We start from the raw sequence: 12,076 nt of genomic DNA, 5'->3' as shown, positions 1-12,076 counted from the left end.
GTGAAATAAACTTTTTTCTCAATACTTCGAGGTGCAAGACAAGCAAACAGCACGTATCATAAGATAGGTGCTGACTGCGACCACAGCGCTGTTCTGAGATACACTCAGGCAGGTCTCGATATGAAGGCACTATTCAAGGATACCAGTTTTCAGAAAGAAGTGTTCGCCGGCACAATATCCTTGATGCAAGCGTGATTATGTCGACGGGAAATTGTGTTTCCGCACCAGAAACAAGCCAGAACTGACCAGTAATTTCTAGCCCAAGTTTGACCAGTTGTAACTTTCGTCCAAATCGTCCTAGAACGCTCACTTATGCTTTATTGCACTCCCTGGTGACTCTACATCATAAATAGAAATCTCCACAAGACCTCATGTTTATAAACCAAGCTTCCTCTAAACAAAAGACACACTACCCTTGACATATCAAACTATCTGCTGCCGGAGGAAAATGATTGCAGTTTCGGAATTAGCACACCGAAATGCACAGTGAAAATTAGGTGTAAATCTCTCCATATATAATAAGAATAGTTGTAAGAGGGGTGTCCCCCCTTAAAAAACCAATCTGCACTTCTCATAGCCGCGAGTCCTTTAACAGAGATGTTTTAAAATAATTTCCTAGTTCGCTTCTGGCTGTGACCTTTTTACATATTAAAGAGGAGGGGTCAAGCTTGCTGAAACGAAATCACAAATCTGATTTTTTGAAGCGAAAATACTAGCAGTTTTTCGACCCGCATCTTGCCTTGATTTGCTCCTTCCGAATGCTCTTTCAAGTCAATGGCATCGGATACTTATAATCCAGACACTGCTGGGCTCATGCTGATTCATTTGGACAGGTTCCCAAGGGGTGCTGTGTCAAGGTACGACCAGCTCAGCAAGTGATCATTGAAATCAGGCCCAATTTACATTGTGCACATTTTCGCGCAAACGACAGCCGTGAAAATTATCGGGAGATCCCTGTCACTAGGCCGAGAAACACAATGGCAGCACAGGTATGACATCAGATGGCGGGTGCAGCATAGGACTACCAATGAACCGCCTGCTCATGCTTGCAGAAAAATTGCATGCTAAACTCTCCCCTGCTCCCTTCAAATAGGGCTGTGCTTTTCACTTTTACATGCTTAAGCAACTTTTCCATGTAGCCTTGACCACAGCAGTCAGCTTGAAATATTTACCACAGAGACTGTGTTCTTGCGCAACATGGGTTTGTAGCGTCCAGCATAACCCAGTAGATTTCATCTCCATGCAATGAACTATGCAAATTCCCAGCAGCAGAAAGAAGCCTTTGAAGTGAAAGCGCAAAATTTCATTGCCCCCAACCATGGTGCAGAACCCCTCCCCCATGATTATTCAAATTGTTCACCTTGGACAAGTTCTGTTGCTCCAGCATTGAGTGTGCCTGGTGCGGTTGTCGCATCATAGCTTGCTGCTGCTGATGGGCCTGCAAGCTACCGTGGGCTTGCGCTGCCTGTGAATGATGATGGGCTGCCATGGCCAACTGCTGCTGTTGCTGCACTGGCTGCTGCTGCTGCTGCTGGTGGTGGTGGTGATGGTGATGCTGGTTGCTGGCTGAAGGGTGCTGGTGGCCTGTGCCTACCACTGACGCCACATGGTGAGAGAGGGATGATGGTGCTGCCTTCAGTGCAGAGACTGACCTGCAAATACCAATGCAAATGATTCTCTTTAGACCAGAAATTCCTATTACTGAAGTCACAATTATGAAAACTTCCAAGGACATATGTACTGTGTGTACCATTTCAAATTTACCATTTTATTTTAGACCATACAAATCCCTGTTTAACAAAAATGTTCAAAATTTGTGCGACAAATTTTTTAGAGAGCCTGCTGCAGGAAATTTGCTGAAATGCATGGCACTAGGAGTGCAATGAGGGTAAAACGATCAACACCCTTTTCACAGTGTTACAGGACTCTAAAGTAGCCACTTTGAAGGAGCGAAAAAAAGTTTTGGAGTTAACTTCAGCCACTTATAATCTAATGGGCTCCACCATACCCTTATTGCATTCATCCAGAATTCAATGTTTGAAAGAAGAATGATAAAATTTAGAAGCACAGAAGCTGAGAAAAGTGTTAACAATCAAAGCGATAAATACAATACTGTAAAACCTTGACAATTCATACTCTTAATTTGAAATTTTTGATAACTCAAAGAATTTCTGCAGACCTATAATTTCTAATGCAAATTTCACCAGATAGTTCGAAGTGGCCGCCTGCAGCAGTCAAGATCTGGGGTGCTACACGAGAAACCCCAATCCCGATTTCACCGCAAACCGGTGAAGCAATGACCCCTTGGAGCCATGAGGCGGCGCCACAGAGTGGTGCCAATTCTTGATATGCCCCAGCCTCAATACTACCAGCACAGAATTAGTCCATAGTAGGGGCTTGCGGACCACCGAAACATGCGCCTGTGCTTGTCCCGCGAAACACCCTGCTTGCTCGCTGCCTGCAACAGGTCGACTTCGCCCAATGCCAGCCTGCACCTTTTCTTTGAGTGGTGCATCTGGGTTAGAGCGTCACATTACCGGAATCTCGATTACTTTAGTACAGTCACGCGTAAGTAGTCTTTTTTTCTGAAAACCATGCGGCCTAAGGTAGTTTTGGACAAGTGGTGGGTAGTACACGCCTCGTGCCAGCATCTGTTTTACCGCTATAGTAAGTCTGGCCGCACATGAGTATGGAAGACAGGATGGAGCACCATTTTTTCGCTTGATCTCCAGTGGCTTCAGGCTGCTGTCCTTGTGATCACACCATTAAGCGTTTATTGCTTTGAGTTGCATGCGCACTGCGATTCCATCCCACAGGAAACTACAAAAACAAACAGCACTGGAGGGACAATGTGGAAAGGGGAACGGGTGCATGCGTAGACCGAGTAATTTTTTTTTTAGAGCAGTAACTCTTGCAAAACTCGAGTATCAGCGATTGTGTTCGTATGATCTTCGGGCTTCGCAATTTCATAACAGCAGCCACAAGTCAGATGCCGAAGCATACTTTGACTACAACTAGTGCAATGGTGTCTCCAAATTAGACCTGGGTCGTTTCCAATATTGCACATTGCAGCAAAGTATCACGACTTCCAATGCACAAGACTTTGAATCTAGGCCATTTCGCAGCAACACGGTGTGCAGGGATTCCGCTAGATTCAGTAATAACAAGTCACTTTCAGCAGATCGTGATGACAAGTTAAGCTAGCTAGGCAAACAGACATGTCCAATTACTCACCGCACCAAAAGCGGCATTTCAGCCATCTGCACCTTCAGCATGGCACTTTGGCACTTGGGCTCGCCTGATTTTCAAGCAATTGTGCACACTCAAAGATTTGTAAGCTTTAATTTCTTGGCCCGTTGGCAAACTACGCCGTGCAGAAGGCGGCCATCGATATCGGTGAGTTCAGAGTATGGCAGCAGTCTTGTGCATCACACTCCACGCCAACGCCTCCGTATTCCTACGGGTCGATGTTTTCACGAAGTGGAACCTTTTCAGTGTGCCCGCACTTTTCTGTTTCACGCAATTCATGGTGTATCCACTCACTCACACAGTTTTACGGGTTGGACAAATTATCTGCGATAAGGCACGAAATACATGCACATTTCACAAATCACCAGTGAGTTATATGCTGGGGCTGGATGTGGTGACCGCGCACGCAGCCATCAACATGCCGAATGTCGTGTCAACAGCTAGCACCCTTTGCGGATGACGTCACGCGAGTACCTCCTGTATGACCAATATGTTCAACCTGCCACCAAAAAACCAAGCCACGCTCCTGGAAAAGCTGCGCCATCTAGTTTGCTTCCATAACACGAATTCTTTGGCTTCAGCTCGTTTTCTATTTTTCTAACACAACGGGACGGCGTGAAAAAAGAAAGCAAATGTACTTTGCGGGTCAGCAATTATAGTATCTGTCTTGCCGCGCGCTCCTCAAGGGCAGAAAGCTACAAGCCAGTTAGACAACAATGTAAAATGATCGGATTTCAGTTTCAATTCCGAGACTGTCTCAGAGGCCCGTGACATCAGCACATGCTTGTACAGTAAAACCTCGTTAATTCGAACTCTGTTTATTCGAAATCCCGCGTAATTCGAAGGTTTTCGGCGGTCCCAACAGTTTGTATGCAAATTTTGCCGGATAATTTGAACAGCCAGCGCGCCCTCATCCGGATAATACGTCAATTTAAGCCATGGCCTCCGTGATTTTTCCATAGTGCGAGTCTCTGAGGCCAGTATAGTTGCCGGAGTGGAAGCCAGGCGGCACTTTAAATCAACTTCCTGTTTCCGGTGCTTTGTTGTGCCTCAGTGATCTGCACCGGTTTTGGGGGCTAGCTTTAGTTGACAAAGCAACAAGCAGGTGCCACTAGGTCGAAAATTTTCTGGTTCCGTTTCCGTTTTTGTTGTTTGTCTCGCTTGTGGCAGGCACTGCTCGTTGTTCTTTATTGTTCGGTGCCGCGACCAGGCGAGTACTGTGCTCTGCTAGTTCTTGACCACGTGCGCGGTGTTGGTGTTAAGAAAATGCCGAAGTACAGAACTCTGACTCTCTGCCAGAAAGTGTGCCTAATTGAGGAGGCTGAAAAATGGACGAGCTCCAAAACGCAGTTGGCGGAAAAGCACAAGGTGCCTTTATCGACCCTTTCGACTATATTGAAAAATAAGACGAAGATCCTCGAGGCCTACGGGAAGACGCATTCGACGAAGCGGACAAGGATTCGTTTTCCTACGTATCCGGACGTTGAAGACGCCTTGATAAAGTGGCTTCAGCATGCAAATGCAGCACACCTGCCTGTGAACGGCACGCTGCTGCGCGAAAAGGCCGATGAGCTTGCACTGCGGCTGGGCCATGAAGCATTTAAGTGCAGCAACGGCTGGTTGTCCAGATTTAAAGACCGCAATAACCTCAAATTCGTGACAGTGTGCGGCGAAAGCGGGAGCGTCGACCCAAATGTTGTCGAGAATTGGAAAAGGCATACATTGGCTCCCCTGCTTCAGCAGTACGCGGAGGACGATGTTTACAACATGGACGAGGCCGCATTGTTTTACAAAATGCTGCCTACGAAGACGTTTGCCCCAAAGAATGCGGTAGTCACGGGAAAAAAACAACCCAAGGACAGAATAACCATTCTGTTTGGTGCGAATATGTCCGGCAGTCACAAACTGCCGCTGCTGATCATAGGAAAAGTGGAGAAGCCTCGGTGCTTCAAGAACGCACGACTTCCTCCTAAAGATGACGTGCTGTACAGAAGCAACAAAAAGGCTTGGATGACGGCAGCGCTGTTCGAGGAGTACGTGAGGCACCTTGACCGTAAGTTTGCTGCCGCGGGACGAAAAGTTGTTTTTGTTGTTGACAACTGCCCAGCCCACGCCGACATCCAGAACTTGACAGCAGTTAGGCTTGTCTTCCTGCCGCCGAATGTTGCAGCTCTGTCGCAGCCTATGGACCAAGGCGTTATTCTGCAAGCGAGGAAGATTTATCGCTGCCATTTACTTAAAAGGATCTTGTTGTGCTACGACAACAGTAAGCAATATTCCGTGGACCTACTGGGTGCCATTTGCCTAATCGTGTACGCCTGGAAGCAGGTGGAGGGAGATATGATCAGGCGTTGCTTTATGCACGCCGGTTTTTCCAAGCAACAAGATGTCAGTCCCGAGGATGCATCTGATGCCAGCTGCACACTGGATGATGAAGGAGAGTTATTGTGTGCGCGCATGACCGACTTCGACGAAGAAAGCGGCGACGGGAGCAACGAATTGACCTTTGCGGACTATTTGAGCGCCGAACTTGATGCCCAAACGTCGTATGCCGACTTGGAAGGAGAAATATGTGACAACGGGCCTTCCAGCGAAGTTGAAGGCGATGTTGAGCCCGCCCGAGCACCAGCTTTAGCTGCAGTCGTCGAGTCGCTGAACGTTGTGCACAGTTTTGTGGAGTGTAGCGGCGGTAACAGCGAATTGCTGCGCACTGTAAGCAGACTGGAGGACGCAGCCTACGGTGCGGCTAACTACCGCGCCAAGCAGTCGCGCATCGATGACTACTTCAAGTGACCGTTTTTCAGGCGAAATAAAGGCGCAGTATTGATACAGCCACGTTTTGTACGTTTATTTCTCGTTTTTCGTCCATTTTTGATAATTCGAAAACCCGGTTAATTCGTTGATTTTTCGCGGTCCGACGGACTTCGAATTAACGAGGTTCCACTGTATATGCTTAGTTTTGCCATTCACATTGTGTTTTATGCAGCGCATTTGATTTGTAAATGATGGAGTAGTTTTATTTGGTGCTTCAGGTCTTTGCAATGTCCTGCCAAGATATGTTATCAAATGCACCAGCCAATTTTTGCTGATGACGCCAAAGAAGGCGACGCCCTTTTTTCACCCATAGAAACTGTTCACTACCAACTGAAGCAAAAAAAAAAAAGGAATAAGTAGGAACTGCAAGCATTGCTATAAAAAACAATGAAAATAGAACTCGGACCAAGTGTCAAGTGCAGCATCGCACATCTACCTCCACATCATGTCCTCACACGACTTCGTTCCCTAGAGGTACACAGCAGTCATATTATATTGCCTAACTTGAAAGGCTATAGAAAGTGCAGTGTATTATATACGCAGCTGAGAATCATAAGAATGGTAGCTAAGAACATGTGCAACGTTTTGTATATTTAAATTTTTTTTATCAGTTTCTGGCTTAGTGCAGGGATTATTTTTTTTGCTTGATTTTTTTTGTGTTCCAGCATATTTCCTCCCAATATTTTTAAAAGTTTTGCACAGATGACTCCGGAGTTTTTTTTTTATTATTCAGAAGTGTAATCAATAACCTATAGCTTGATGTACTACAATGCGCAGTGCATTTAGCACTTCTTGAGGAAAAATTTAAATTTGGAACACTCAAAATCGTTCCATTTTTTTAGCGGTAAGAAAAGAGTTAATACTTCTAAAGGGCAGTTTTCACGCCTTCGAAGTGAGATTACCCACTGCTAGTATTGAGGTCCCCTCAGCTAAGAGCTCATTCTGCTGTTGGTGGTTCAATTGTCTTGTAAGCTTTTAATTTGTTATTGAAAGTAAAGTTGAACCTGCAATGTAGAAAACTTGCAAAACAAAAAAAGCCCATTAGTTTGATAAAACATACAATTCAATATAACAGCAGCGGTAAATTTTATATACAAACACACTAAGATGGAAGAATTTATTTCTTTGGCAGCCACTTACTGCACATACGACAATGAATACACAATATACTGCGCACAATAGTCATGCATTTTTTGTTTCATCTTCATTTCCTCAGCGAGAACACATTTTTCAATGTTATCGATGGACTCCAAGCAGCTTAGACTGCAGCCTTCTATCTATGTGCAATAGCAACAAACAATGCTGAGAGCAGGGAGCACATCAAAGTACATGGGCACAGGCTTTCCCAAGCCCTTGTCACAGTTCGCATTCGTGGTGTCCTGCTTATCCCCGACATCTGCTCAAGCACCTCTTTTTCAAGTGTGCCATCATGATTTCGATGTGGATTCATGGCATGAGCTACCTTGCAGCTGTCGCTTGCTCTCTCTCCACGCCACCACTCAACACACGCTGCCGCATAAGTCATTAACAAGCAATTGCGGAGCGTCAACACCTCGCCACCGACAGATAGCAAACAGTGGCAATGCAGCATCACCGGCATGCTTTCTACCTCTACCTTTCGCCATTTTAAGGCAAAACAACACATGAAACAAAATTTTTCACAGTCTGCGAATGACTGAACAGGGTGACCAGCTCAAATTGGTGGCAGCCTGTAAGCAGTTGGTGCCGCCATGCAATTGAAGTCACCATTCTGGTCACATACTTCGAAATACATAAAGCAGCGTGCGGTGGGGATAATTTAGTTTCTTTGCTTTCCACTCTAAGGGCTGGACTGCGACCTTTCAAATGAGATCAGAATAATGCCAGTCGAGCACATAATTCTCAACTGGCAGGCAGTCAAAGTTTGGTGCGATTTGACCACAATTTGAAAAGCTATGCACCAAATCATGTCTATTATTCACAAATTAGACTATAATGCACAAATTGGGCAGCATTTTTTAACCAAATTTGAACAGCTGCAGGAAGGTGTTGGGATCTCGAAAATGATATTTTTAAGGCCGATTTTTCCAGCAAAGAGCAGTTGAAATTGAAAAATGCCCCCCCGATATTTTAGCCTGAAAGGGGGCATATGTCTATGCCTATGACCGGCAAGTATATACGCACAGAGCTGCCAAGCTCACCCAAATGTGGTCTCACTGGTGACCTGGGTTGGCTCAGCCTGACCCTGCTGAGCCATGGCTTCAGTTGCAGTGCTACTTGTTGCAAAGGAATTGTCAGATGATCCAGAGCCCCCAAAGGAGCCAAAGCTTGGGGCCTGTACTGCAGCACTGCCAGTGTCGTCCCCCGAAACCGAGACTGCACCGTGCTCCAGCACTGTTGGCAGGGGCCCCACATTCTCCCAAACCTGCAGGATGTTACAATTCTGTAGAGGACACACTGGTAGGAAGCATTTCCAAGCTCACACCGTTACTGCCATCAGGATCGATGGATGGATAACTGTAATCACCAGTAGTCATAGTTGGTGAAGTCACTTCATCATATGGCAGGCAAATAAGACTCAAATTAAAATATAAAAGGCTTGCATCAAGCTTTCGATATAAAGCACTAACACCTACAGTTACACAGATGGTGCAACAACATGACACCCCTTAATTACCAATTTTATAAAATGCACTTCATGACCTTCAGTGCATCAGGTTATCAAATATTGTGACAAAGGCCTGAACAATGCATGGAACAGCCACACTGGAATATCTAGCAATTTCCATTACTAACTTTAGACATCAATGAACAAGGTAGTGCAGACACCATATAAATGCATGTAAGGGCCACTTTTTTGTTCCAGATTCAAGGGCGAATTTTCGGAGTGCAGCCCATACATGCAATGCGTGAAAAAAAAAATTTTAGTAAACACACCAATCAGGGAATGAACGGCATTTATTCTACGTTCGTCATTTGCGGAGTCTTACGACTCCGAGCTGGTGCTGTGCGCTGGTGCATGCTCATTCCCCAAGAAGTCTTGCAGCATGTCTGTTGTCAGCTCGTAGCCGTTGTTCAGCATTGTTCAGCAAACAATGGAAAAGAAAAAAAAGCCAAGTGCGCTGTGGTGTAAACAAAGTAGTATGGTGGTTCGGACAATGGCGGCTTTTGTTAATGCCGCGAGTGCGACCTACGTGGACAGCAGCGTGGAGACGTTGGAGCCCTTGAGTGGTGCCGATATAATTGAGGCTGCATGCTGTCAGCAGACGCCAAAGGGCTCACGTGCAGTGAGAACAGCCGACAGTGATGAGTCCGACGGCAGCGACGAGCCTATGCCACCCTCAAGTGCATGTGAAGTAGCGTATGCGCTCAATGTTGCAGCACGCTACTTCTCTGCCAATGAGAACTCTTGACGTTGGGCTGATGCTCTTGGGTAAGCTGCAGATGATGCTGGTGGAGTCTCAACAAAAATGCAAACAAATGCACGTCACTGATTACTTTTAATTTTTACAAACCCTTCCCTGTAAATACACGTTTTGCAGCATAAATAGAGTCGTATATGCCAGCACTAAAGATCACTGCTCACGCAAATACATTCCAGCACTTGCTTCTGGCATATAACGGCCGATCAATTTACTTCATTTGCCATTAGGACCGGATGATTTTAATTCTCAAAATATGACCGCCCCAAACGCGTAGTAGTACCTAGCTCGTAGCTCGCGGTAACGAGTCTAGATGTGACTGCTTCGGGTTCTGCCCGCGCGGCGGAGCGCTATAACCGCTCATTCCAGCGCCCATTCGATAATTCAAACTTCGCTTAATTCAAACAATTTTCTGGTGCCCTTTGAGTTCGAATTAATGAGCTTTTACTGTATACTCTTTGTTGTAGTTATAACCACAATTAGGGTTGTGCAAAAAGTAGTTCTTTGGTTCGAAGCAAATAGTAATTTTTTTTGAACAAATTCAAAATTAAGATTTCAAATATTTGTGGCACACAAAAAAAGGTTGAACGGCACAATAAGCATTTTCAAAATCGTATATTTTTCTACCACGCAAGGCCATTACTTGAAGAAAGAAAAAAACAACTTTCAACTGAAGCTGCGTCCACTTTGTTAAAATCTCAGTCAGAAATTAGGGATGCTGACCTACACGCAGTGCCAACGCACATGTAGTGAGACTAATTTGTGGGGCCTCCAACTACTGTTATTGCAACTTTGTCGTTGCACAGCTGTTGCTTTTGACCGGAGACTACACGGACACCTGCCGGGTGTATGCACCACACGCATGCGTGCTGTCTCACCCAGGGTCAGGCATATGAAAGGGGCACCCAACTTCATGTGTCTAAGGATAGCTCCCCTTGGTGCTCGCACCGTAGCACTTCATTAGATAATTTCACACGGTGAAGAGTGGCTGCAGCTGCTGCAGTCTGCTCAGATTCGTCCAGCAGAAGTAAGAACAGCCTGGCAAATGTACACCTGCTCCAGCATACATGTGAGCCCACAGGCACATGGCACGTATGGCTGGCAGATGTCGGGGCTTTGGCTGTACGTGCACCACACTGCCATCCTGGAGCAGGCCACGCTTATCCAAAACCACATAGAGCAAACATTTCAGAAACATTTTCCGCTTGCGACGAATACTTTACTATTTTGCCGAATATTCGAAATTATCGAATATTCGCACCCTACAACCACAACCCTTAAGGGGGGAGGCTACTCTTAAAGAAAAAAATTTTGTTTCTGCACCAAATTTAATCAAATTGCACACCCATGACTAGCTTTTCATGCTGATTCCAAAAATGTCATTGGTTTCATGACAGGATCATTAGTTATTGAGATACACTTAATTACACCCTTCTCACTAATAAGAACAATTAAGAGAAAAAACACATTAAGAAGTTTATAAATTGCACTTGGTTGGGTTCTAGAAACAGAAATGAATACAATGTTGGAAACAGTTTTTTAATTTTACTATCATAAGTAGTTTTTAAAGACATTGAAACTCAAGGTACAAATAGTGCCTAACTTGCAATCAAGAACTAGAGCAAATTAAAAAATTTCTGAACCTTAATTACAAATTCTACTCCCAACATTGTGTAGACTACACATATGGCTACTTGCTAAAAAAAGAATTATGGTTCTATCAGCCATAGCTGCTGAGATATGCTAGTTTGGGACATGCTAGGTGTCCAAAATTTCCATTTTGAGAAAAACGGCAAAAACAAACGAAGTGGTGTTTATGGCAAAGTACTTCAAATTTATTTATATACTGGCATCAGCAGACACTTAATAACCTCCTGGAAGGTAGTCTGTCTGACCAGAGTTATTAAAATGGCGCTTTTTGAGTGAGCGCTGAAGATATTCTCGTTCACCAAGCGCAAGCTGACGATGGAGAAGGTGTCGCCGGGTGGGGCAGTTGCGGCGTCTCCCATTGCACCGAAGAATGCTGCCTTTCGCTCGGTTGCTGCCGCTGATGCCATCTCCTGAAGTTTCTCCTGGGCTTTTTTGTCCCTTTCTTCTATCTCGGAAGGTTGCAGCATTCGGGTATCGCGACGAACACGGCCGCTGCCCGATGAGGCTTCCGCGACCGGCGGCGCCGTTAGGCCTAGCTCGGTCGGCACCTCCCGATCCGCTGGCGGAGGCGTACCCACGGTGCCTGTGGTGTCCGCGGTGCTCGAGGTGACCGTGGTGCTCTTCTTGAGGTTGTTAATGAGCGATTTTTTCCTCTTTTTTCCATATCTGTGCGTCGTGCTGAACTTTGGCGCCGGCGTTGACATCGTCGCGAGAAGCACCAGCGAACACACCTTGACAAAATGGCTACCGCATGGGCTCAACAGACGCTTCCAGCAGACGACACGAGGCCCTTCAGCCAATCAGATAGCAGCTTTCAGTCACGTGCACCGACTAGCGAATAGCATCGCACGTTGCGACTGCTTTTTGGCGGCATTTTCTCCCTCATCCAATAAGCATAAAGAAGCAGGAACTGCGCGAAATTTAAAACGAAAAGCAGCTCTTCCAAACGAGACCAAGATGGC

The 12,076-nt window shown here is 45.6% G+C and overlaps 1 protein-coding gene across 10 annotated transcripts in view; it reads right to left on the bottom strand.

Annotated features, from left to right (window-relative positions):
• Positions 1 to 12,076, bottom strand: part of LOC144114939 (uncharacterized) — a 145,920-nt gene that overhangs the window by 31,519 nt on the left and 102,325 nt on the right. For all 10 annotated transcript variants that reach the window (XM_077648972.1, XM_077648976.1, XM_077648970.1 and 7 more), the window contains 2 exons: positions 8,244 to 8,467; positions 1,361 to 1,652 (listed from right to left, as the gene is read on the bottom strand). In XM_077648972.1, the coding sequence (XP_077505098.1) occupies positions 1,361 to 1,652; positions 8,244 to 8,467 (516 nt within the window). The remainder of the gene's footprint in view (positions 1 to 1,360; positions 1,653 to 8,243; positions 8,468 to 12,076) is intronic.

This window comes from Amblyomma americanum, chromosome 1 (assembly GCF_052857255.1).
Source record: "Amblyomma americanum isolate KBUSLIRL-KWMA chromosome 1, ASM5285725v1, whole genome shotgun sequence".
Taxonomy (NCBI): Eukaryota; Metazoa; Arthropoda; class Arachnida; order Ixodida; family Ixodidae; genus Amblyomma; species Amblyomma americanum.
This window is presented reverse-complemented; position numbering and strand designations above follow the sequence as displayed.